General features: G+C 43.3%; 1 protein-coding gene across 1 annotated transcript; it reads left to right on the top strand.

The window, feature by feature from the left end:
• Positions 1-242: 242 nt before the first annotated feature.
• LOC108048648 (tyrosine-protein kinase RYK) lies at positions 243-26464 on the top strand. The gene is made up of 11 exons (XM_017129451.2): positions 243-703; positions 7287-8258; positions 12654-12781; positions 12843-13080; positions 13152-13320; positions 13380-13537; positions 13609-13754; positions 21708-22144; positions 22549-22689; positions 23127-23423; positions 23525-26464. Exons 2-11 carry the CDS (start codon positions 8135-8137, stop codon positions 23634-23636), a joined length of 1950 nt encoding a protein of 649 aa, XP_016984940.1. The 5' UTR covers positions 243-703; positions 7287-8134; the 3' UTR covers positions 23637-26464.
• Positions 26465-27836: the final 1372 nt, after the last annotated feature.

Genomic DNA, 27836 nt, shown 5'->3' with positions numbered 1-27836 from the left:
GCAGGCAGTGGCAACAACAGCAACACAAAACAAACAATTGTCCTTTCTCCGGCCCAGAAATCCCCACCCACCTCCTGCCAACCACCCAATTTACTGCCGGCATTTCGGCAACACCACCACCCACAAATTTTGATAATTGCGCATGTGCCCACAGAGAAAGCCGAGTCCTTTTTCGTGGCAAGTTCGTGGAAGAGAAGTCCGAAGGACTTTCCGCTGATTCAGTCGCTCGCCACATTTCGAAACAAACGGTCGTCGAGGACTTCCACCGCCGGTAATGGTGGAAAACTGAGTGCGTGAGTGTGTGTTCTTCAAGGGAAACGCGAAATTCTCCGTCCAAACAGCAGCAACAATTACAACTACAACTACAACTACAACCAACAAGCAAAAGCCGTAGTTCCTGCGAGACCCACAAGCCGCAAAACCGAATCATTAATAAAGAAAAGCCCAGCCGTCGACAATATTGTGCCGCGGTTGCCCCATGTTGACACGGCTTAAATGGGGCATTAAGTGCTCGGTGCTCGGTGCTCAGTGCTCATACATGCCATTGCCGCTAATCAGAAGTGCAAAAATCCCACGTTGGATTCCAAACCCCACCCCAACCCCAAAAAAAAAGGATTAAACTCCGGATTCACGTCAGCACATCACACATTGAAAATCCTGCGTGGACAGGCGTAAAGCTGATTGCCCGGTGATATGAGTATAAGTAAGCATTTAATGTGTTTTGTACGCTCTGACCGATTTCAACACCCGCTTGAACCCGTCACAAAGAATCGCACCCATTTCAAACTCTCGACCGGAACTAAATAAATAATTGTGCTGGGTCACCCACGTATACGTATATGTTTTTTCTGCTCTTTTTTTATGGTGTCACATTGCGTGACTGAGTGAACTTGCGGGGGTGGACTGACACTAATTGCAATGTGTGAGAATGAAGGCCTTTTCCTTGGGGCGCCAAGAAGTAGGCAATAAAAAAGTAAGGCCTACTCTCGTAGACCAAATGAGCAGCCAAAAAATAGGAAGAATTAGAAAGAAGAGGTGAATGCAACGACTATGAAATACCTGGTAGTTATTCCTTTCTTATAAAATATATGTTATTTTCTTAGGTAATCTAAAAGTAAAATAAGGGAAATGGTTCCATATTATACACTTTTAGTATAAATGTAGGCTTTTATGTAAAGACTATAATTAAGACTTACAGACGAATGAATATCTTTTTTTTTTCTTTTTTTTTTTATTCACTGGAATTTGTTCAGTGCCTTCTGAACTTAACCTTGCGTAATTAGCAAGAAACAGTTTTATGGATACATAATAGCCTTATATATGAATATCGCAAGTAAAGATTACTGATTTATTTAGCTAATAATCTAGACCTTGAGCATAAACACTTTTTGCGGTCACCAAATACCTAACTTTTTTAGTAAAACTTAGCTAGCTTGAAGCGAAGTTACGCCAAACTAGTTTAATTGCCAATAGATACACTATGAAAAAGGTAAAACTAATTTTACACATCAAATTCTCATTGAAATATGAAGAATGCATAGAACACCAAAAAAACCAAATTGCTAACCTTTTAGGATTAATGTTCTCTGAGTGTGGTTTGAGTGGAAAAAGGTGTTAAGAATAACCCAAACTCACCCTTTAAGTAATTTTTACTAAAGTTTGGGTAATTTGGTTTAAGTCCTACTTTCTTGAAACCAAACATATCCTTGCTGTCCAAAGGTACACCCGTCCTAATGGAGAAGAATAAAGCTGAAAATGCAAATCTCTCGTTGCGCTTGGGCAACTCCAAATGGGGCTGGCCCGACACTTAGCACCACCCCACCACCGCACCACCGAAGCAACTTTGGGGCAAGTGCCCCACCACCGGCCACCGCTCCACTCAGTGCACGCTAACGCCTCGACACGACAGTCTACGTTGATTGAATGCCTAAGTGCCCCGGCAGCAACGGCAACAAAGGAGGCACAAAGTGAAACTAAAAGTTGGCCCTAAGTGTGGGCCACAGTTTCCTTTTTAGCCCGGTTTTTATGCCTTAGCCCCTGATTAGGGGTCTTTGGGCAAATATGCATAGATTAGGCACGCTTTTAGCGCTCGATTGCGGGACACTTGGCCTGATGTTTCAATTAGGGGCATAAAACTCTAAAAAGGAGGCCAGCCAAGTGGCCCCGTCCTGCATTGACCCAGATAGCCGGCTCAGATGTCGTTCCCAGTCAGATTTTCGCCAGCGCCCAGGCAAAATATCATTTTAATAACCGAAATGACAGCCATAAATCAATGATTATTGCCCATTGTCTGGGGGGGATTGCCGTTTTCGTTGCCTTCGTCATTCCGAGGGGCTTTAAAACGAGGGACCGACTGTCGTTGAGATACTTTTACGGAGATAAAAGTCCCGTCCTGGGTGTCGTCGCTTAGCCGGGCTTCTGTCACTTGCCACCATAAATTTACGCCACATAATATTGAAAATTCCCATCAGACAACCGCACGGTGTTGAGTTAAACTCGTAAAACGTAATTGAGGTTGTATTTCATGTTAAATGGCTGGCTGCCCAGTGGCGCAGTACGCCGTCTGTAGTCCTAGGCTCTGTGGATCATGGAACTGGATATGTGAGATGGTCATTATGGGGTTATTTACTAGGCACTCGTTCGCATGCAGACAAGCATCCTTAAAAGCTCAAACGAGGAGTAGGGAATCCCCTTTGTGGTTAGATATTCAGGTCTTTAATTTTATGCAAAAACTCTGTAAGCACACAACTTTTTTTTAATTTTAAAATAAATGAGTAGTAAAAACAGAAATTCAACTCTATAGTTTAAAAGTTCATAATTACATAATGGAAAGTGGAAACAATTGAATCTGATTTCTGTTTTGCTTTCGTAAATTTACATATTTTGCACAGGTTTCTGTTGAAAAAGTTAATGCAAAAACAATTGCAGTGGCAATCAAATTTCACTTTCATTAAAATGTAACACTCAATAAGGACTAACCATTATAATTAACTTTTTAAAATGAAGAGAGTTTCGGCATAACTATAATTCCTCATGATTCCACTGTGTGCAATATGCGTAGTGTAATCCCACCCTAATGGCAAAGATCAATAATATTCCTAGTTTATTGGGGCAATAATTACGAAAGTAATTTCGAAACTGTTGGTAATTAGGAAAGGCCCACATTAAGTGGAAACTGTCATCATCCGAAATCGCACAAATTGTGAATTTAATTGCTAGGCCAGACCAGACACTAATACCAAAACGACCCAATTCCGCCACGAACATGAATGTCTTTCATTAGGGGTCCTGGTATTTTGGCTAAATATATTTAGTACACATGTTCGGCTGGAAATCGTTAACTCATTGGAGCGCAGCGACAAAATGAAACAAAACAAGAAAGGAAAGCTAACTTCGGGCGGAGCCGAAGTTGATATACCCTTGCAGAATACTCTTTAAATTATATTCTTCAGAATTATTCATATGATGCATTCCTAATACTCATAAAAAATCCCAACTTCCTAACTTTACAAACACCAAAGTTATGGCATTTCCAATCGTTCAGTTATATGGCAGCTATGGGATATATTCGGCCGATCCTTATGAAGTTTGGTAGGTCGGATTGATTGGCCAAAAATAAAACCCATAGAAAATCCCAACTTCCTAACTTTACAAACACCAAAGTTATGGCATTTCCGATCATTCAGTTATATGGCAGCTATAGGATATAGTCGGCCGATCCCGGCCGTTCCGACATATATACTGCGTGCAAAGGAAAGAAGGGTGTGAGCAAAGTTTCAGTTCGATATCTTTAAAACTGAGAGACTAGTTCGCGTAGAAACAGACAGACGGACAGACAGACGGACAGACAGACGGACAGACAGACGGACAGACGGACAGACGGACATGGCTATATCAACTCAGAAGGTGATCCTGATCAAGAATATATATACTTTATAGGGTCTGAGATGTCTCCTTCACTGCGTTGCACACTTTTGACCAAAATTATAATACCCTCTGCAAGGGTATAATGAAACAAATCGAGCCGACCTTTTCCCCCTGCCGTAATGTAAATTAATTGCCTGCACAAATTAGGCAGTCCGACGAACATTTTGGACATTAGGCCCGGGACTTTTGGTCGGGTCGCTCCGGGGGCAGTGCAATCCCCAATTGTTGGCACAACATTCGCCAACAATTCGGCATTAAATATACAACAATACTCAGGTAATGCCAGGTAAACATGGCAAACTGTCGCTCGTTACTTTTAATCAGTTATCAAAATTTATGGGCAACAATTTGTCCGGTCAGCGCGAAAATTTCGCATTGTGTTGCGTAATCCATTCTGAATTCGGAGTCCATTTTCAAATATTTACGCCAATTTAATGATGTTAAACACCGGCGTCGCGGTTGTTTATTCTCTCGCGAAATTAAAGTGAACACAACCCTTGCACTCAAAAAAAAAGGACTACTTAAAAAAAGATGTTTAATTATGTACTTTACTAGTTACATTTTTTTTAAATTTAAGCAACTTTAACTTAATTTTTGTTTTGTACAAATATATATTTATGTTAATTGAAAAAGCGGAGATTTTGCAGGAACGTTTAGGCATAATGTATACAGTTCTTACAAAAAACAAAGATATGGAAAGTGCTTATAATCACTTTTAACAGAACAATAGACATAAAACTGCTTAAAATTACTTCCATTTAAATTTGGGATCCATTTAAACATCATTAATTAATATAGAATTTAAATATTTTATGACATAACAATTTTTTGAAATTCAAAATTAATAGTTCATAATTTTGTAAGCCTTGTCTTTTGTTGAGTTTCAGCAGAATAATATTATAAAGTAGCCCAACATTTTTGTTTAGTATTACAAAAGCTTCAACTTTTGTTTTAGTTTCGCTACTCATTTAAAGCTAATGAGGCTGCCCACGGGGATGAATGCAATTCGATATTTTGTTGGGGGCCGAAAAACTATTCTCATTTTGTTTGTGCCCAGTGAAAGCCGAGGGCGAAACCAAATTTGAGTTTCAGTTTACTGAATGTTGGCCACTCGCTTTACTTAAATGCGAAATGTGTTTTTGTTTTTGTTAGTCGAAATAGATTCTATCGGAGTTTTAATAGCCAAGGAGATGGATATCCTGCCGCATTCGGTTGTTTATCATCAGTGGGGCGATAGAAGGGGAACTGCCAGCTCGGTTGCTACTCGGAAAAGCCTCGCGGCTGTTGGCCTAGCCCAAGCAACAACAAATGGGATTGGGAAATGGGAGTGGAAGCGGGGCGGAAAATGGGTGGAAAGTGGGTGGGCTTGAAGCCATGACAGGGCATTTAGGGTCGGAAAGGAACCGGGGAACTGGAAACGCTAAGCAAACAGAGCTCAAAAAGATGGAGCAGGAGCAATCGGTGGAAATAAAATATTAACTCAGCCCCGACTCTAGCCCACGATTCAATTAGAAGCGAAAGCCATTTTATAATTGAAACGAGCCGGGAGGAGCCTGAGGCCTCAATTCCCATCCTCGCGAAAGCCTTTTCAATCTAGGCCGGGCTCAGGGGGGCGGAAAATAATACACATCGATAAATATTAGCTGGGGAGAAATGATGCAGGCAGCGGCAAAGATTATTATTCATTACGGATCCGACTGCTCCCTGCGATTTTCCCCGGAGTAATTGAAAAGTTTTCCCCACCCCAACTCATCCATTCATGGCTCATCTTATGGCATCTCCTTCGGATCTTCCTTCCAGAAACAACGGCAAATGCTCAATTTGTCACTTGGAGGAGGAGTGGGAGTAGGAGTAGGAGGAGGAGTAGGAGTAGGAGGAGGAGTAGGACTAGGAGTAGTAGCAGGATGGATTTGGAGGCGTGGCAGACTGACAGATGATGCGTGTGACTAAGCAGAAAATGCTAGGGGGAAACTTATTTTCCCCCTGTTACATTTCCCATCTCTCTGCCTGCTCCCTTTCCTGATTATGATTGAGTTGATGTAGTTAATATGTTATCGACTAAGTTGAAGATGGCTTTAAAGGATGGGCACCTTCCTTTCTTTTTCTCCCCATTTCTTTCCGCTTCGGGAAAGGCAGCCTGCTCAATGTTTGTCTGCTGCTCCATTTAAATCAGTTACAGTGATTCCCCTCGAAAAACACACAGCCAAAGACACACATTTGCCTTCGTTTATTTATCTTTTGAATTATTAATGCACTCGCTGAATGACTTCGAAAGCCCACGAGTTGTTTTCCTTCTGCAGATGCGAGTGCTTTTGCTCCTTTTCTCCTTTTCATGATGTTAAAGGCTGAAGTGAAAGGTGGCTGGTGATGCTGATGATCTGGCCCTTAATCAAGTGACTCACTTTCCATCCTGCGGCGCTCTTTTGGGCGCAGATAAGTTTAATTAAAAAGACCGCAGCATTCTTTGGCTTGGCTCGGAAATAGATTTCATCCGCTGGAAAACTATCTTCTGTTGGTTAAACTTTAAAATTCCAAAAATGTTTCCACGCAAAAAGAAGAAAAATCGAAAACGAAGGCAACAAACTTTTCTGATTTCGATTTTTATTGCGGCCAGAAAATGGAAAAGCGAAAAGAGTATTGGGCAAAAGCAGAAGCCAAGTTGAGAATGAGTTTACCATGGAGATTGAAGCAGTTTCGACTGCTTCTTGGCAACAATTTCATTTTGGGACCACTCGACTGTCCTCGTTCCATTGCCATGCCCACGATCCCCACCGCATCTCCGCCCCTTGCACTTTGACCCACCTCCCTCCGCCCACTGCAGTTGGCATTCCATTCGGGCTACCTGCACACGCAACCACCAAGGATAAAGGGCGAAGTGGGAGGAGCAGCTGAATAAACACGTAGACCAAACAACAATGAGCACGGGAAAAACCAACTGAACCACTTGAACCACAAACATTTCGAAAGCCAAAGTTGTTCCCTTTTTCCAGTTCATAATTTATGCCAAACAAACACATAAATATTGCCTCAAATTTATTAAAGCACCAGCCATTTTCAACCACCATCCAAATGCGATGTGAGTAAGTTAATTCAGAATAAGTTTGCTTGGATCTCTTCTGGAAACCCTAAGCTGTTAATCTTTTTGCAACTTTCTAATTACTTTTGCATGCAAGAAACTTTTTATTTTGATTTTACAAATTACATCGCACATACTGACTCACACTTCTTAATCCCTTAATCCCATAATGCTCCAATTGGAAACATCCCTTCCTCGTAAACGCATATTCCTTTGTCAACTTCTCTTCTTTTTAAAACTGCAGTCTGATTTGCACTAAACTAAATCACTTTCTATTCAACAGGAACGGGACTTTAACGAAGATAAAATTGAACAGAGTCTAAGGGAGAAGGAGAGATAAGAGAGGAGAGAGGAGATAGAAGAAAGGAGTGTGGAGTGACCAGCAACAGAAAAGTGGACAAAGTGACAGGCGATAGCCACAAAACAACACACGAGAGAGGAGAAAAGAGGTGAGAGGAGGAGGAGGAGTAGGAGGAGGAGAGCAGGACCAGTTGACAGGAGCTCAGCCAATAAAAGCCAACCAAACTCAGTCTGGGCCAAATTTGGACACACTGATGCATACAGCCAGAGGAGGAAGAACTCCAGGAGTGGCAGAATCAGAGGAAGGCATCAGCAACAGAAACAGCAACCGCAGCAAAACAAAACTGGAAAAGTTGGTCTGAAACAGTCCGCTCAAAGGGGAAAAAGAGGAACAGCCAGCGGAAGCCGAGGCTGAAAAGTTCCCAAATTTGGTAGACAAACCTCTTTCTTGCTGTCTCTTTCCCACTTCCAACCGGAACAGTTAGCAGCAGTTGGAATTTGATTTTAACGCTTATTCGAGAGCTTGGGATCTTTTCTGAGCCCTGTGTTTGTGGCACCAGCAACTGACAACCATCACCAAGGCAGGATCCACTGGCAGCCGAATTAAAATCAGCACCAGGACAACTTCACCCCGGAAAACTCCGCCCCTGAACTCCCACTTCAAATCCACGCCTCAATGACTTCACATTGAGATTGGCTGTCAAAGGGAAGGATCCGGAAAAGGGAGCAGGACGAAGTGGGGCTGTGGAAATGTTCGCCACTTGCGGCGACACATGCTCTGACAATTTATCGACTCCTCGCAGCACCCAATAAACCAAAGACCGCTCCACCATGGGCCGCTTCCCCCCGCCCCTCCCACTCCTATTTCTATGCCTGATGTCCACTTGGCGGACCCCTTCGGTCAGCGGCTATCTGAACATTTTCATCAGCCACCACGAGGTGATGAAACTGATGGGTAAGTCCAGTCCCGTTCCGGTTCCTAATCCACTAATGAAATTTCGATTGGGGCACTAGTGGTTGACTGACACACCCACTCCAAGAGCAGGACTCCCCTAACCCGGGATCTATGATTAATAGTTGGAGGCCAATGTGCGACAGGACAAATTCATTGATCCCCGAACACGAAAACACAAACAATCCCCGAAGTCGGAGACCATGTCACAGTCATTAATAGTTCCGAAATTATAGTTGACCATTAAGGAAAGGTTGGTGGTGGGGCGTTGAGGAGGAGGTGGAATAATATGGGGATACTTAGTAAACCGAAACCACAACAAATCGCACACAAATCGATTTCCGCTGGGCCTAAACCACCCGCCTTCACCTTGCTGACAGCTGCAAGTAGCTTTCACCTCCCCATTTCCACCCCCCTCACCACTTTCCCCACCCTCTCCTTCAGTCTGCTTTCCATGCTGTTTCCCTGTCCGCGTTTCCTTGTTTGTTTTCTTGTTTTTCCGTTTGTTGCTCCACGCGAATTCTTGTTATTGATGGCGCCGGCTCCAGATCGAGCCAAGGCCAAGTTCCGCCACCCAACCCACTCCTCCTGATGCGAGTTACACGGATTTCGTAGACGTGCCAAGGCGGAATGGCCTCGTGCTTGTCGTTTGGCTCGCGATTTCCCTGCTCCTCATGTTGATTAATGGATCCAGGGAATGGAATTGGGAGGGAAAACTCCGAGGAGGAGGCTCGGAAAACTGGCCTAGTTCGCGGTCGCTACTCCATCACTCGTCGCTTAGCTGGTCACAGCATTTTCCGGCACTTAACTGTAATTGGAGCATAAATGCTTCCATCTCATTATGCAGGTTCTACTTCACTTCGTTTCCTAGTTGCCAAATCAGGGCATTTCAATTAGTTGATGGCATAAAAATAATCCACAGCCAGATGCGATGGATCCTGGATTGATGGATGAATGAGCTGCGCTGTATCCAATTATTCCCGCCCGTTTTCCACTATTTCTCATTCCCTTCTTCAAAGCATTGAAATGCATTCTGGATCAATGGGGCAAGTGGGCTCTTTCCTGTCAATTGCATTTTATAAACAACCCATCATCGTCACTATTCCCGCCTCCTTCACCTATTTACCCCTCATGCAAATCGGATTTCATTAGCGACATTTCAAAAGAACTTTCCACTTTGTTTGTTGCTCCTCGCCGTTTTCTTTGCCCGGCTGGCGGAGATTCCTTTTAAACTTCCTTGCCGTCCCCTTCTCAGATTTCCTCCCTCCATTTATAAAAGCTCGTTATGTTTTTTAACGACCAGTTAACACCACGGTATGTTTCTCCCCCTCTATTTGTGATGGTTGCCACCCCCGAGGTTGTTTCGATTTGAACATTAACAAGCAGCAGGGAATCAAACAAACTGACCCTCATCCTCCTCCCCCAATACAAAATAAAATTCCTGTGCATGATTTTCCCTTCCACTTCCACCTCATTTCCCTTTCATCCCCCACTTCCTTTCGGTCTCCATGGGAATTCCTTCATGTGGAAGGCTCGTCACGGCTGCATGACTTAGTTACACTTCCATCCAACTTATTCTGCGATTGTTTTGATGCATTTCCCCATATGGAAATGTAAATTTTTCTTCCAACTATTTGTTGGGCACTATTCGGCTTCTTCGCTGTCGTTCTGTGAACAGTAAACAAAGTTCATAGCTGTCTTCTCATTTCGTCTCAATTGTCACATCGAATTCCTTGAACTTTGCCTTTCCATAACCCTTGAATGGGGAGTATTCTTTCAATGAAGTGACGACAGCAATAAAATTAAACATTTTCTGCGCTTTTGTTGAAGATTTTCCGCCTCTGAGTTCAATTTGGATGTGTTGCCCCAGCAACGAACCATTTTCCCTCGTCGCCACCATCTTTCCCCGCCCCTTTCCATTGAAGACTTTCCTGTTCAAGGGTGCGTAAAAATGCAATTTCAACAAGTTTCGCTTTGATGTGCACACTTTTTCTTTGCCACCCGATCCCTGGTCTCCACCCTTCGGACCAGCTTCCATCCGCTCCACCCCAGGGTGGACCACAACCTTCGGCGGGTGGGCTGGTAAATTTCCCTGTATATGAAAAGTTAATGCAAAAGAAAATTATTTTTAATGAATAGAAAACAGTCAAAAAATCCCCACATTAATATTCCCTTGCTCTGGGACTCGAAATGATTCTTTTCCAAGGGTGGCTTGCATCTGGAATCCATCTTTATTGCTCTGAAATCAGGATGTAAGGAAGGAGGAGTGTAGAGAAGAGGAAATCCCAAACTGTGCCAATTGAACAGCAATTCTCATCTCTGATTCAAAGGTCAATTAGCAGGAACACCCTTAATCAGCGACAAGGTGAAACTGCATTCCCCTGAGATCGGAAGTGGAGGATTGAAGGGAGTGGAGTGCACTCTCCCAACTAATGACACTAATTATTCTCATAATCTCTTATGCAAATAGTGTCTCCTCTTTGTTGGCAATGCGAGAGCTGGGAACTAACACGGCATTAAGATTCCCCTTATACTGCCGATTTATGCCAGACTCCAGTGTCTTCCCATTTTCTGCTTCTTATCCGGAGCTCCGTAAACCCCTTGTTCCCCTCTCCCATAACTATGAGTTGCGGTTGTTGCGTCACGTGTGTGTGCCGGAGTCGTTCAGACAATCGCAATTGCAGAATTCATAATTATGGCCAGGGAGGGAAGACTTGCAGAGGTGGTTTTATAAGGAGAAAGGTATAAAATAACAAAAAAGAGAAAGAGGGCCTTATAAGCGCGGAGAAACTTTCGCGGGCAAAGTTGGCGGCACCGTGATATGAAAGACGAGTAAAGTTTGACACCAGTAGAGAAAGGGGACTTAAGGGGTGTTCCAGAAGATATCCAGGAGCAGGATGAACTTATGCAAGAGGGTGTGCAATGCCAATTGATGCCAATTAAAGTGCAGTTCAGGCTCTTGGTCCCTAGACAAGCCAATCGAGGTGACAGAAATGAAAAGGGGTTACGAAAATCGAGTAATAGAACATTTTGCGACATCCCTAAAATCAGGGCTGAATTAATTGAGGCAGTCACTTATTCAAATATCTTCCACTTCCCTCAAACTTCGCTTGACACGGTTGGCAGAAAATGGAAAAGGACTAAAAGGTACAGAATGACAGCGGAACATTGTCCTTTTTCCGTGTTTGTGCATATTGGATGGGAAGCACTTTGGGGCTATGTTTGTTTTTTTTACCACAAACTCAAAGAAATTTCATGAAGCAGCAGGTAGTTGAGGGACTAACGAGAAGAGTGGTGCACTTGGCCCACTCTGAAACCCCAGATGAAAACGCGACGGGGAGCAAAGCAATTTGGAACTCGAAAACAAACCCGAAATGGAAATAGGAAAGTGAAAAACGCATAGAGAAATGAGCTGGGAAACAGAAACAGTCTGAAGATGTAGATGAAGCTTAGACCTGGATGAAAGCTAACGAAAAATGCTTTTTCTTGTTCTGTAATTGGATTTAAAATTGTTTTAAGCAGCAAGCGCGCCCTTTGTTCTATCCTAAATGCAGCCGCACTTCCCCATCACCAATCATCCCCTCACTCAGTCCGCCGGAAGCGGAATCGCTACATTCAACATCCGGCGGAGTCTAAGGAAGAACAAGCAGCGGCAGCTCAAACTTGAAGCCGGTAAACATCCAGCATTCCCACTCCGATTTCCACTGGTGAATAGCGAACTTAGCCTGATCCCGTGGAGTAAATAATGGGGGGCACCCACTGAAGAAGTGGGTGAGGGAATAGAAATAGGAAGAGCAACAATGAAAGCGGATGAAGAAATTTAATTTCACGTCGTTTTAACTCAAGCAGCTCGTCTTTCAATGCCAGCGGGTAGGGAATTTCAATAGAGAGTGCGAGAGATCAGGCCATTCCAGGACTTTTGAACCCGCCAACGGTTGGAAGACGATGCCCTTCGATGATGAAGCAGTCGCAGTTGACACCTTTTAATATCGCCTCTCGAATCCCTTCCCCCAGGACGCCTGTCGCTCCTCATTTTACTTTGCTTCTTGGGACAGCTCCAGACACTCCCTGCATCGTCGCCTGCTGGTGACGGATTCGATTTCGATTATTATTGTGTCTTGGGTTTTGTTTACCCACCAGCATTGTCACCTCGTGTTGGCCGCTTTTCCCTTCCATCTTCGATGAGAAAATCAATTTCCGCTTAATGGTAGAGAGAAACGCTCGAGGGGAGTGTAAACAGCAATTGCACAAAGTTTGCTCAACAGTGGGGATTCAATGAGTTTAATGGAGTGGGTGTAGCCCAGCAAATTGCGGGGAAACTTTCCCTTTACGTCTGCAGTGCATCCGCATCCGCATCCACTCTCACCTCATATCCTGTCGTTTCTTTTATCCCCGCAGGACTCGAGGCGGACCTGTTCTATGTGCACGAGGGAGCCATCAACACATACGCGATGCACTTCACCGTTCCAGTGCCCGCGGACGTCCACGAGCTGGAGTTCTCCTGGCAGAGTCTCATTGCCTATCCAGTGAGTCGGATGGTGCTACCATCTAGAACCTCCGATGATTAACCATTCCACTTTCTTGCAGCTGCGCTATGCCATTAGTATCGAGTACAACAACGACCAGGAGGCACTGGGCACGCCCACGCTGAGTATTCCGCACAAGGGCCTGGTGCCGCAGGATATCGAGTCCTTCCTGGTCTATCTGCCCTGCACCGGCAATGTGAGCCTGCAGATGCCCGTCAATGTCAACATGGTGGTGCAGGCTCCTCCCCGATTCAACGACACCCGACTCCACTTCAAGCGCAACAAGATCTGCGCAAAAGGTGGGTACCATTCGGCACTCCCCATGTAGAACACTCACTTATCCATCACTCATCGGTATCCTGTTCCGTAGGCATCTCACCTGAGCCCAATCAATCGCCGGCACCCGCCCACGCCCCCTCCCAGGGACCCGCCCTCCTGAGTGCCGCCGCCTGTGCTTTGGGTCTGGTTTTGGCCGTCGGGCTGGTGGCCAGCATGATGTATGTGAGGGCTCGCAAACAGCTTCGCCAGGACTCGCTACAGTGGGTTATCACCCCCACCCGATGCCGTAAAACCATTAACACTTTTCACCATTTTGCAGCACCAGCTTTACCACCGCGGCTTATGGCAGCCACCAGAACGTGTTCATCCGCCTGGATCCCCTGGGCAGACCACCCAGTGCCACGGGATCCTATGCGACCATTGCCAGCCTCAACAAATACCCAGCGGACAGCAAGAAGTCATGCAGCATATTCGACCGTAAGTTCATTACCCACTCGCCCATTTTTTGGGTGACCACTAACCCTGGCAATCCCTCCACCAATCCACAGGTTTCAGGAGCTCACCCACCCCCACGCCTTACGCCACTGCCCTGCTGCCCATGAACCTCGAACAGACCGCAGAGACGATTTACTCGAAGCCAGAGTCGATCTGTCCCTCGAGGATTTCCTACTACGCCTCCTCGCAACTGACCCAGGTGAGTGCTGTGATTCCACTATCTAACCCACTATCGACTATCCCAGGGGCTTGATTGGATTTGAAATGGGGATTGGGACTGAGGTCCACTGTTGAATCAAAGCCTTTGATATATTACGACACGTGGCAGGCGCAAATGGAAATGGAAATGGGAATACCCTTGAAGCAGACTCCGCTTTCCCTGTTGCCTGGACTACCCTCTAATTTGTCCAAAGCACCACTCGATTGCTCCCCAGGCGGAGGACCCTCTCTCCCCCCTCGCCACTTTCTCCACTCGCCAACCACCTTTCCTCGACGATAAAAATTAAATTCTAATTTATATTTACGAGCTGATAAAGCTCCCGTAGTGCGTTAAACTCGAAACAAGAGCCATTCATAAATATGCGGCTTTTCCCACCCGCTCACCCCCCTCAAGGATGTCTGGATGTCTGGGTCTGATTTCGGATGGGGAAACTTTCGTGTGGTGCTCACGTACTTCATGTGGCAGGTGAAGAGTGGGAGTGGGAGTGGCAGTGGGAAGTGGGCGAAGGTGAAGGCGACACACAAACCCAGTGCCTCGAGAGTCAAATGATGTGAGTCCTTCGAGGGTGAGCAGGTGAATGCAGCAGGAGAGGGGAGGGATGTCCGCTTAGATAAGCGAAAGGTGCTCCATTGAGGCAGACGCAGACAGTCTGCCCCTGTTTATCTTTGTTTTTGTTTCCAATCCAGTGGCTTTCTAGCAACGCATACCCCTTGGGCCAAAATTAGCAAACTTAATCGAAACTAATTTAATCCAAACTTAAACCAAAACTATTAAGGTTCCTATCAAAACTCACTGGGATTATTTCCCATGAACTTAAGGTTTGATGTCTCCTCCTTAAAAGCACTTGCTCTCTCTAGAGAGAACATTAGCATTTCTTTCGAGCCAAGTTAACTTCTTAGTGTTGTGGAAATCTCTGTCAAATTGGAATAAATTATTTAGCAGCCTCTTTCAATTGTTGTCCTTGTAAACATTCCTGAGACCCAACTCTGCCATTTTTCTAGTCCTACTTCATTCCCCCCAACATCCTGATGACTGGCCCATTTTCGTCACCAAGTTCTAACGCAATTTCCATCGACGCATAATTAAATATTCAATTTCCATGGCGACTGGAGGGGCTTTTTATGTGCTCAGCTTAAAGCATCTCCTTTGGCCTGATCCCGCTGCTTGTTTGCCCAGCGATTTCTGTTTGTTTAGACTTCAATTTCGTCCTCATTATGGAAACAGCCTCCAATTGCTCCTCCTTTACCCACTTACATGGTTATCAGGGCACACACAATGCCAAGAGTCATATCCATTTGGATTCGCCTCTATCTAGTGGAAGGACATACGCATCGAAGCAGACGGCAGGGAATTAAATGAATTCGCTGTCTCCCTCTCAGTTTGTCTCTATCTCGTTCCCTCCCTCGATATATCCTCATATCCACCAAAATTGGAGTGGAGATTCTGTTGGTTGCGAAGTGGTGAAGGAAATGGGGATGTGGTTGGAGTTTGAGAGTGCTTGCCATAATTATTGTTGTTCCGTTCTGTTCAGCTCCCCATCCAAAGCACTCCTTCCCCTCCCCTCCCCTCCGCTTTCCATTCCTTTTGGCCATGTGTGTGAGCGTTAAGCGAAGTATAGCACATTTTGGGGGCACAAACAAGGGGCGAACGCACTCATTTAGTCAAACAATTATATCCAATTGCACACAGATACTCTACGCACCCACACACACATCCGCAGTCTGGCTCTGTTCACTTGTGTGGAAATATCTCATTTGGGTGTGGACCCATCCCCTCTTTCCCCCCTTTGATTCTATTAAATCAGTCTATAAACGCCATCCAAATTACTTTAATGTGCAGCGAAAGTTTAGCAAAAAGCAGTAACAGGGAAGGCCACAACAATGGGGTTGGAAAGAGGATGGCGAGGGGGTTAAGACGGCTTAGAGAGGGAAGTAGTGGAACATAACAATAAAAACAGCAGCGAACAGAAACCAGACTACAGCTGTTGAAACATGACTTTGCGCTTGTTTAGAAACACTTGCAAATATTATTGCAGCACCAACAACAAAAGCCAAGTTCCAAACGGGGGAGGGTTTAAGTAAGGACAACAGGGCGGATGCGCCATGTGCAGGAGATCCGACAACCATGGAAACAGAACGGCACCTAAACAGTGGCATTAGTATATTGGATCAGAGCTTCGAAATCAGAGCAAACAGTGGAATCGCAGCGAAAGGAACCCCGAAAGGCTGTAATGGGTTAAGGAGGAGCCGGGAACATCGTGCCACGCATTTGAATGGCATCATTAGGGAGAAAGTTGTCGAAGTGCTTGGGCGTACTCGCAGTACAGACGAAATTACGAGACGGAGAGCAAGGAAAAGTTGGAAATTAATTACCATGGAGCTGCGAGCATGTCCTCCTGTTTTATGGAGATTACTGGATCGACAAATGGCAGGCTAACCTGAGCAACAGCAGGAACAGGTGCTAATTAAAAATGTTGTTGTCGCCCCATTAAAGAAATTTGTAAATCAACCCGGAAACGACGCGCTCAGCATGGGAGCAAAACAAGCTCCGCGGGGGGAAATCCAGGGAAAAGGGGAGCAATCTATGGGAATCCCCATTTCAAGTTGGCGACACGTACTACTTTAATGGATTTACCGCTGTTGTTGCTTTTGATTAAAAGGCATTACTTACATTTGTGACAAAACTTGGGGTGAGGTTGAAAAAAAAGATGGGGCCGTGAGAGGACAGTTAATGGTTGTCGTGGTATGTGACCAGCCAGGTGGCGATTCCAAGGGTTAACCCGCCGAACAAAAGCCGTCACCAAAGGTTGACAAATTACCCAACCGTCAGTCGATATTTTTTCCTTACCTCAACTCTCGCCCATCCGCTGGGGATTCCCCTTTGGGCGGGCAAACTGCGGCGGATGCTTTTGTCTGGCATTACACTATATTGATTGCTTCCTGTCAGCCGCAGGAGAGACAAACGGAAGTGGCGGATGTTTCTTTTGTTCCGATTTTTCCTTTGTGGTCCAAGGACCACAAGAGTTTTCCCCCCTTTTGTTGGAAGTGCTGGTTGCACACTGCACTTCACTTTCGGCGTTGACGTTACATGGAAATCGTTTGAAGCGAATTAGAGTACAAGATTTCTCCATTAAAATGAGTGTGTACGTCCAGTGTCCGCATCTTTAATTAACAGTTTTCTATTTGCATTTAAGTGCCTTCCTAGGGAGCAACGAACTGGACAAAACTGCTGTCCAAGCGATTGTGAATTCATTTAATTTCCAGAGTCAACAAGCCAAGAAAATCAATGGAAATCCGTTCGGAACATATGTAAATTGTGCAACCGCATTATTAAATTGGGGAGGGGGGGAGGAGTAATTGGAGGAGAGATGAAAGGAGGGGGCGGACTTGGGCGTGGCCCGGACACGCAATGGCTAATTGAAAGGCAATTACTCGTGATTAAGTGCGTGTAAGCGGCGACTTTGGTTAAGTATGCGCCACCTTTAATTAGAAGCCGGTAACCCAGACCACCCATATTCCGTCCGACATCTTCCCTCTTCAATTATGCATTAGCCGAAAAACCGTTTTTGGTTGCCCCGAAAACGCTTATTAAACGACGAGCCTAACGAGGTCGACTCATCAAAATGCCATGCATCAAAGGAAGACAGCGAGAAGGGGGGAGGGGCAAAAAGAGGCGGGGCCAGCAGAATCGATCAGGCATAAATCAAACGAAATTCAAATTAGTTGGGCCCCGGCAAATTAGAAGGCACACACAGTTTGTCCTGGCAGCATCGGCCATGGAAATGCTAAAATAATGAGAGTTCAGTTAGTTGGCCCCAAAAAAAGACGAGGGAAAAGTCAGACAGAGAGGCTTTCCACTTTGATTAAAGGCTTTTCCACAGAGCCCAAAAAGGAAAGACCTGTTGTCAGGTAAATTGAAATATAATTGAGCCAACGGCAAGCAGGTCGTTCTGTCGCCTCCACCTGGCTGCCCGCATTTCATCTGGTTCCACTTCACTGCCATGGCTTATTAGGACAAGGCGATATGTTAAAAACGTTGTCATTGTCTGACTAAAGTAAAATATAGTGCTGGGGAATGGGCGGCGAAAGTGCTGCATATTTGCAACAGCATCAGCAATTTGCATAGTTTCATTTTGTGACAACCATTTTTTGGAACAGTGGGTTGGTGGCTTAAAAAAATTGTTCTAATAATGAGGGTATATGATTATAAATACAAACATACTAAATAACTGCTTGAGAAAATTCATAAAGGTGTGAAAAATATTTTGTTAATTGAGAATAAAAACAAAACATTATTATTATTATTAAAGGAAACGTACCTTGTCTTTTTCGATTTTAAACAAATTAATTTGCTAACACAAATATTTTAATATAACACTCTCGGATTTTAATTTGAATTTAAATATTTCATATTAAATTATCATTAAACAATTAAAAGTAAGAGTTAAATTCTTCAATTTTATCAAATAGTTTTGTTTTTGAACTAAGTTAAAATTAATTAATTTATAACAGACTCCACTCTTACATTTCTTTTGTTGTGTACTAAAAAATAAAACTTTGCCACAGAATTTAGTTAGAGGTTGCCCATCTCGAAAGTTGCAGCGGTGAGACTTCATTAAAATATTTCCACCCCCCCCTGGAACCCACTGTGCGGTGCTGGGGAAACTGTGTGAAAATGTTGTGCTGCTTTTCCCTCTGATGTTGCCAAAAAGTTGGGCTGCAGTTCGGTTTGCAGGCAAGTGACGTGCTGACGGGCGTCGTTCTGGCAAAATTGTCATCAAGCGTTTTTAATTACAAGCCGGTCGAGATTGGGGGCAGACGGGGCGTGGCAGGGGGCGGGGCAGTGGGGCAGCGGTGGAGCGGTGACGATGGTTGCGGCTGTTGTTCCTGCGGGCAGCCGTAGAGCTGCATGTGACATAAGCAAATCAGACGCCTGTCAACTCGTATGTGTACGTTGTTGTGCTGGTGTTTGTGCTTACGTCATTTGCAGGCCAACCCCTCGGACACCTAACCATACCACCCCCCACCACCCTGTTGTCATTAGAAATGTCACAACAAGAATACAGGACCAGCTGCAGCACATCCCTCAAACGAATGTCCCGTATCCTTGACACCCAGCTGGAAATTCGGCTTCAAAAACTCAGAGCCACCACCCACCGTATCATGGCAATGCGATCTGTGATCGAAATGTGAGTGGGGCCCACCCTCAATTGGCAGCTATTTTCAGTCTTCTTGGCCATTTCGAATTTCAAATGAAAAGCCAAGCAATAATGTCTCCTCGTTTGACATCCGCATTTAATATTGACCTCGCCATCCCCATTCCAATCGAACGCTGAAATGAACATTTCCATTTGCAATTCGAGCTGTGGAGACACTCTTATAAAATCGCTTTCCCCATCCTTGTTTATTGGCAATCATCATTGGCCCATTCTCGTTTTAATTTTACCGACATTTTCCGTTTTTATTGGCCTGCTCACACAGACGCAAAAATTTCAAGTATTTCTTCAATGACAATCAACTAAGATTGAAAGCAATAAAGCTAAGAGTGCAGAAGTCAATTGCAGTTCACAATTATTTTGCTTGAAGTCATTTAACTATTTAATCTGCCACTTGAAGTGCTTTTTCAGAGTATTATGAAATATTTCAGGCATGATTTGCTGAGATTTCGATTGCTAATATTTCAAAGAAAACTAACAAGATTTAATATAAGGGCTCAAAAGTCATTTGAAGTAAGCAAATATTTTATTTGATTCTTAATTGGGGTAGTTTGTAATTGGTCGTATCATTAGAAGAGCATATTTTGTTAGAATATAAATTATTATTTATTGCTTGGGTTGATAAATTTGAGAGACAATTGGGTTATTTGACTTTATAAAATTTTTATTAAATTGTCAAGATTTGTAATCACAATATTTAAATCACTTATTAGGACTAAAGCAGCTATACTAGTTTCTTTCTGTGCAGCAATTAATTATGAATTACTACTCGAACTCAATTCCGATTCCGATTAAATGAATTCTAATTACACTTGAGCGGGACTCATTAACGTTTTAAAGGAATCCAACAAAGGATTCCGAATGTAACCAGAAAGGACAGGTTCAAGGTCTGGCAGACATCCGCTTTCTGAGGGAAAGGGACTCTTTTGCATGTGGATCCCGTAGGATTTATGGCTCAGTCAGGATACGCCCCACCAATCCAATCGCAGCCAGCCACAGGACCTCTTTCCTGGCTTGAGGGGCCAGCGGACAGCTTTGATGATGGAGTGCGATATTGTTGCGTTTTAATTGAATTTTCTTTGTGGGCCAACAGCAACAATAGCAGCAGCAGAAGCACGACAAATACAATAAAGGACAAACAGCAGGAATCACAGGAATTGCGGGCTCGGGCAGCAGGGTTTCAACTTCAGGAAAGTGGCAATGAAGGCAATAATGAAATGAAATTCACTAACAAAAGGCAGCCAGCAACTATTGTTTTTATTGCCTTTTGTCGCTGTGGTCGTGCGAATGTGCTGCAATTGTGTCGTTTGGCTTCCTCCCGGCGATTGTGTCCTTTCATGCTGCTTTCGCAGGAGCTGTTGTCAGGCCACACCAAATAATATAATTCCCGCATATTGCCAACGGTGGCTTTTAATAAAAACGCCATCCACCTGCTGCTGGTTGCTGCCTGATGGAGATTTAGTGTCCAGGGAAAGCCAGTGGATCCACTTGAACTCGGCCGCAGTTATGCAGATTTCTGGGGGAATTGTGCAGATTTTTCTTGTGTTTATTAGACCGAGTTTCTTCCCATTTTTTGGCAAACTGTTTCATGTTTTATGAGAATAAATGTGCTGCGTAGGCAGGAATTTTAAGGCGTGGCTGGGGGGAAGTTAAGTTGCTATCTGCTGCCATCGCAGACTTTGTTTGCTTAAGACGAGTTCGCAATTTCCTACAGCTGAGCTCTCCAGCTCCATTCAACAATTCCCCTCCTGGCGGCTGTGCAAACATAATGCTTGGCGAATTAAAGCTTTTTTGCCAGCCAATAAATTATTCATGCTGTAAGACAACTGAGCGAGGGGCAAAATTATAGCTGGCAAAGATGTGGGCGGAGTGCCTCGGAGCGGAAACGGAACTCAATTCATTAAAATGAATGAAACGGAGGAGCGCAGCCGAGTGCATGACTAACGGTAAACGGATGCAAGTCGAAAGATGCAAATCCGGCAGCTGAAATTGCTGTTTCTCTTGCCAAAGTCGTTGCCAGTTGGCCTCTTTGGGGGCCCAAATTAGATGGGGTACGGAAATATGGAAATTTATACAGTTTCCTCGACTCAAGTGTCCTGCCACTGAGCAGCTTACTCGATCGGAAGCCCCTTCTGCATTGAAGGGCGGTAATCTTGATTGCCATATTGGCTCAAATTATACATCGCTTATATGTTTGATTTCCCACTTGAAAATTTCACATTACCCGTTAATATATTAGTTGATGAATAAGTTATTAATTGATTTGTGTTTTAATTATAATCAGCCCAGAGCTTTAATACGCTGCAAAAGGTTAGTAGTGAAGGTTGAACTTAAAGTTAAATTGCGATATTTGAGTACTTTAAACAGTTTTCATGTCTTTCAGCAAGAGCTAAGATAATTAAAGGTTGGATAAGTTTGAATTCAAATCAGATACTTACCAACACAAACAACTATTTAATTAGAGCTTAGAAAGTTAATTTAATTGTATGGTTGTTATATTACAAGCCAATCTTGAATTATAGTGACGCAATTATCAAACACAAACAAATATATAATTAGAGCTTGTAATGTACGATTTATATGATTGTCATTTAACAAACACCCTGGGTTTTAATTAATTTAGTTGATGTAACATACAGGATTGGACTGATTTTAAAAACCCATTTATAAATATAGAATTGGCAGTACATATTAATTGTTTTTTATATTTCTTTTAGGCGTGCAGTTTGTCGACGCCGAAGAGCATCCGGAGCAATGGCAATGGTCATTGCAACAGCGGCAGTGGCAGTCTGAGTCTTTTCGGGGGCATCCCCACCGGCAGCACCATCACGATGGGCAGCCACGGGGAGAAGGGCAACCAGCGACTGCGCCGCATTCCCAGTGTCCAGCCGGGTGCCCTCAGTTACGAGGAGCTGGTCAAGGAGGGCACCTTCGGCAGGATCTTCGCCGGCAAGCTGGGCGAGTCCTGCGAGGCACTGGTCAAGACGGTCATCGACGGGGCTTCGCTCACCCAGGTGGCCTATCTGCTGCAGGACGCCTCGCTCCTGATCGGAGTCAGCCACCAGCACATCCTGGCACCGCTGCTGGCCAACACCGAGCTCCCGGGACCGCCGGAGATCGCCTATCCCTATCCGTCCAAGGGCAATCTAAAGATGTGAGTATACTAAGGGAAAAAACTAATAACCCGTTCTTCACTTCCGTGTTACAAAATGCGTTTTAAATAAATTAAATCAATAGGTAACGTTCTTAAAAAAGTACACCTCTTAAAATAATTAAATACTCTACATTTCGATGATTAAAAATATATTACATAGTCGTCCGATTTTTATAAAAGTAAGACCGTAATTCTAAAATCGTTTAAAATTACTATATTGGAGTGTACGTGTTATACTATCAGAAACAAAAAAAAAATTTTTCTAAGTTTCATGGCGGTCGAAAATAGTATTGACCTTAAATCTTAAGTTCCTGAACCTTGAATAGACTATTTATATTTCATAGAGTTAAAACCTTTAATAATATATGTCTATACTATATAACAATTATCTTCTTCCCTTACAGATACTTGCAAAAGTCGCGCGAATCGAGCACGGCACTGAGTACCCGCCAGCTAGTTGAGTTTGGACTGCACATCACCAAGGGATTGGCCTACCTGCACTCCCTGGGAATCGTCCACAAGGACATTGCCACACGCAATTGCTAGTAAGTATTTAATATACACATATATAAATCTTTTAGCTGGTATTCAAATTAGAATCATTAGGATTTGTTATTGTGGGATTGGTAAAGTAAGTGTAAGTTAATCATCGTAAAGCTAAGTCAGGAATATCAGCAGAAACCATCACCTGAAGTTCTTTAGTATTCATCACCCAAAGTTCAAATTTATTTAATGAACAGACCTATTATATTCTTATTAAGTTTTAATCGATGTCATTCAAAAGTATCCAAGATATAAACGCCAAACAATCGAGTCGTCAATGTGAGAAGAATTCCAGAGTGTAGTTGCGAATAAAAAGTCGGTCTCTCTTTTTTTATAAGTTGTATCAAATCGTTAATTTACTTAAATAATCCAAAAACTATAACTTCGCGCCAACTAAAATTTGTATAATCCTACATTGTTTTACTAATATTATGTGCAGCCTTGACGAAGAGTCCTATGTGAAGATCTGCGACAGTGCCCTGTCCCGCGATCTATTCCCGGACGACTACGACTGTCTGGGCGACAATGAGAACCGCCCGCTGAAGTGGCTGTCGCTGGAGTCGCTCCAGAAGCGGGTGTATGCCACACAGGGCGATGTGTGGGCGTTGGGCGTGACCTACTGGGAGCTGGTCACACTGGCCCAGATGCCGCACGAGGAGGTGGATATATTCGAGCTTACCAATTACTTGGCTGCCGGCTTTCGGCTAGAGCAGCCCGTCAACTGTCCAGATGAATTGTGAGTACTCAGCAGAATGGAAGAAATATGGCTAACAAAATTAAAAAAATATATATATAAAATTTGTTTCCACTCTCGTTTTGGCCTTTAACAACCCTTAGCTTCACCGTCATGAACTGCTGCTGGCACAGCGAGGCCAAACAACGACCCACGCCCTCACAGCTGCTCTCGTATCTGCAGGACTTCCATGCGGATCTGGGCATGTACATCTAAGCGAGACGAAGGACTGACGACCGGGAGCCAAGTGAAGTCAAGCGGAGCGAAGCCTAAGATAAATTAATTGAAACTTTTGCATTTTAAATGTGAGATTAAATGTGAATTTACCTGTTAGAGTTTGGCGCAAAACCAATTACAATGAAAGCCAGCTAACTTCAGATACGTAAGCAACACGCAGATACACACACACAAGTACACTGGGGTGGACCTAAATGAGTTATACAAAATCTAATCTCTGGATGTGTAATGAAAAATATATTTTAAGCCTGCGGAAAGGCAAAGAACATCATGAAAATAAGGTGTATAAATTAAGATCACACTGCGCACAAGTGATAGATTATATGTAAACATCGAATATTCTAGGGCCGCAGCTGCATATAAGTGGGAAAATAAAAAAAATAATTCACTGCACTTAAAGCGTATACACGGCGTATGAGTGATAATGTCTGCAACCAACTTATTGCCCCTAAAACGTGCACATGAGCAAACTAAATCTAACTGAGTCACTGCTTTTAAGGAATATAAACAAGTGATACAAGTTTTAAGCACCTCACTCCGCGTAAAGATTACATGGCATTAGCTAGGCCACACTGCGTATGAGTAATATGCAAGACCAACTCACGGCCCTTGAAATCCAAAGCACTACAAAAGTTAGATAGCAACTCAGGTCCACCCAATAATATAACAGTTTGTGGCTATCAATTTTCAACGCGATGACACAAAGCCTGGCACGAAATGGCCCCCAGGCAGCACGTGGGTTAAGCGTTAGATAAATCTGACATTTAAGTAGTTAGCAATTGAATAACAAACACTCACACGCAGAGCAACACACACACACACACGTACACTCGCAGACACTAACCTTACATGATAAATGAATGTGAATTATTGATGTGCATATTTTATTGAATGTGTGTAGAGTAAGCAAAGGACGAAGGATTGAACGGGGAGAGATGCGACAACAGGATGCGGAATCTTTTGTTCACGAATGTTGTCCTCGATTGTTATGAAAGCGATATATTTATTTACCTTGATTATTATTATTACTATGGCGTATGTCATAAGGGAGGAAGTTCAAAGCAGAATCTGAATCAGGTGAAAAGCAAAAACAGCAAATGTTAAACCGATGGCAAACAACCGATAAACATTATTCACACCCACTCACACACAATTACACACAGTTGCATGCGTAGAGGTCCCTTAACACCTTGATAACCAAAACCCTTACTCTTTAACCCTCTTCTCGCTCCTCGCTCGCATATCGCACTAATTCCGTTTTGGAGAACCTTGTCGCAATCGTTTCGTTGCTCAATTATTTCGATGTCAAAGGACAGGGGAATAATCCAAGCTCCTGACAGGCCAAGCCATCAAAAATGCAGATGCAGCTGGGTTTTCGCTCAGTGCATTTGCAGCTTGTAGTGCCTGCATTTGTTTTCCGAGCTGTCATTTGGCCCCAATCCGAGCCAAAATCTCCAGCTTAAGACGTCCTTGCTGTTTGTTTATGCCTTTTAGTTGAATTAGCCAAGAATTGTTTCTGTTTCTGTTTCCATTTCCCCAGAGTTATGTATTAATTTGCATTTCCGTTAGCCAAGTCAGGCGACAACTTAAAGTTGTCAGGCCCCAAAAGAACCCCACCCCAGAATAACACTAGACAAATATACTGGGATGGATGAAGGTGTGCTTTAAAGGTTTTACTGATGTTGAAGCAATAATTTTGATTTTAACTACAGCACACCTTCGCCTATCCCAATATATTGTCAAAGGTCAGTGTAATTAATAGCTAATGCATTGCCGTCAACAGAAGGCCATCACTTAAACGTAGTTTAAATGTTCTCTGTACTAATTAAACACAAAAATAAAATCAGCAAAGAAAAGAAAACAAAAAAACAGTCACGCACCGAAATAACTAAGGATGAAATAGAAAATAGTTCCAGACCAGCAGCTGCTTATTCGTCTAGCTACGTAAGCTCTTTCCATATGTTTTATTCTTAAGCTTCGCACTCGACTATGAAAACGTTACTAAAGCAAATACCGAACTGCAAACTATCTCTGCATTTAATAAATACCCCAAAAAGGCAGCCGGGCAGCTCATAAACACACACAAACACACTAACATATAACACATACAGACAACTGTACACACACCTACAATTATCCTGTGGAGACAAACAAATTTCAAATAGATTAGAAAGCTAAGGAGACGGAGCTCTTGAATCAAAGGAGCGGCCCACTACTATAACTAACTGAATGTGTTTCATGTTTATATATGTGTACGTGAGTGTATGTCTATGACTAAACGTATATTTTGTCGTCAAATTGAAAACTAACTGTAAACGCTATTGAGAGGCAAACAAAACGAATACCAGCAAATGTGTAAAGCCCGGAAGGAAAAGGCTAAGGCACACACACACACAGACAGACACTCACACTCCAACACACACACCCACACACACACCCAGATACCCAAAAACCACAAAGCAAAACAAATTGTCATTCACTCTGCATATGTCTCACTCTTTAACTCTATATAGATGTATCTCTGTATCCTACTTTTAGATATACTCTAGCGTATGATTGTATGTGTATACAGAAACTCGAAACTAATGCGTTTTCGTGTGGAAAAAAAAACAAAAACAAAACAAGAAGGAATATCTGCTAAGACACACAAACACTCGAAACGCCCTCACACCCTTTAAGAACCCCCCCACCCACACCCCACCCCTCTATCTATCCAAGCGCTATTATAACGATGGAAGTGGGCGTGGCACTAAGACAAAGCTAAGAAGCAAAACGACAACTGAAAGCAGAAATTCAATTTTTGTGAAGAGCGGCAGCCGAAAACGAAAAAAAAAAACAAACAAAAACAAAAACAAAGCAAATAAATTAAATGTTCCTTTTGAATCATAAACAAAAATTGCAATCAGAGCAATCTCAGTGCTTTATTAATCAACTGTTGGACGGTTTGTATGGTCAGGGGAAGTCGGACAAAAAAAAGGCCTGTGGAGTGGGGGTATGGGGAATGGGCCCGATTCGATGGGCGGTCCTGATCCATTCCATGCGAGGGCACGTTCGCACACAACAGGAGCGGCTCAGAGGACCTCGAATTCTGGGCGTCATACAATGGGGCCGTAAAAAATAAACTGAAATCTAGCTTATGACCTAACTTCACTCATTCGTTACGGAAACTACTCTATCTAAAAATCAACCACAAATTAAAAATGGGTAATATATAGTAATAAATAAATTTATTACAATGTTCGAGGGATATGGTTTTGTAACCGATTCCTTCTTATCGATCCATGTAGTAAGGTGACCCAGATCTGCCTAACTTAACTTAAACAATTGAAGGTAAAAGTATAAGATTTAAAATTAATTTATTGAATTAAATTTGACAATTATAAAGATTTCAAACTTTTTCAAAACTATTAAGAAATGGTATTGAAAGTTTTTGTCGGCAGATGATTTTACATGGGTTTTCGGACCAAAAATTGTGTTTAAAATTTTTATTTTGAGATAACAATTGTAAGCGAAGAAATTATATTTTGAGAATAGGTTTTTATAACTTTATTTTTTCCAAACCCATTTGGGGCTCTTAAAAGGTTTTCCTGAAACGCTCCTGGACAGGGTCCACCATCCTTTAACCCAGACAAACATATTTGCCGTGCGTGTCAAAAACTGAGCGATGCGCATTTGCTGACCCCAGGGTATCCTTTCTTCATGGGATTCGTTTGCGCCGCTCTAATTACAAAGTACATTACCTCAAACATCTCGACTTCGGGAGACCCTAAACATTTTAAAAATGCTCAACATTTTTGAAAAAAATAGAATTGAATAAATAGATCCTCTCTTTTACAAGTAAACAAAAATGTCATCATTTTACTAAAATAGTCATTAAAGAAAAACACTTCATGTTTCCTTGGCCCATCTTAATGTACAATTTTTGAATCAATGTCCTCTTAAAAACCTTTATTTAATAAAAAAAACTTAGTTTCCCCAAAACAAGCCGAATCTAAAGAGTGTATATACTCATCGTTTCCTCCGATCACCAGGTACTATCAATCTTTTTTGCTCTCGCCCTCGGAGCTGTCTCTGGTCATTCGTTTTTTCACCCATTCTCATAACGACAAAACTTTGAGTGGCAGCACCAAAAGCGGGGGTTTGTCCAAGGGGGGAGGGAAAAGCTGCGTTATGTGTTTG

This window comes from Drosophila rhopaloa, unplaced genomic scaffold (assembly GCF_018152115.1).
Source record: "Drosophila rhopaloa isolate 14029-0021.01 unplaced genomic scaffold, ASM1815211v1 contig_115, whole genome shotgun sequence".
NCBI classification, from domain to species: Eukaryota; Metazoa; Arthropoda; class Insecta; order Diptera; family Drosophilidae; genus Drosophila; species Drosophila rhopaloa.
Note: the sequence above shows the minus strand (reverse complement) of the source record. Positions and strands in the feature narration are given on the sequence as shown.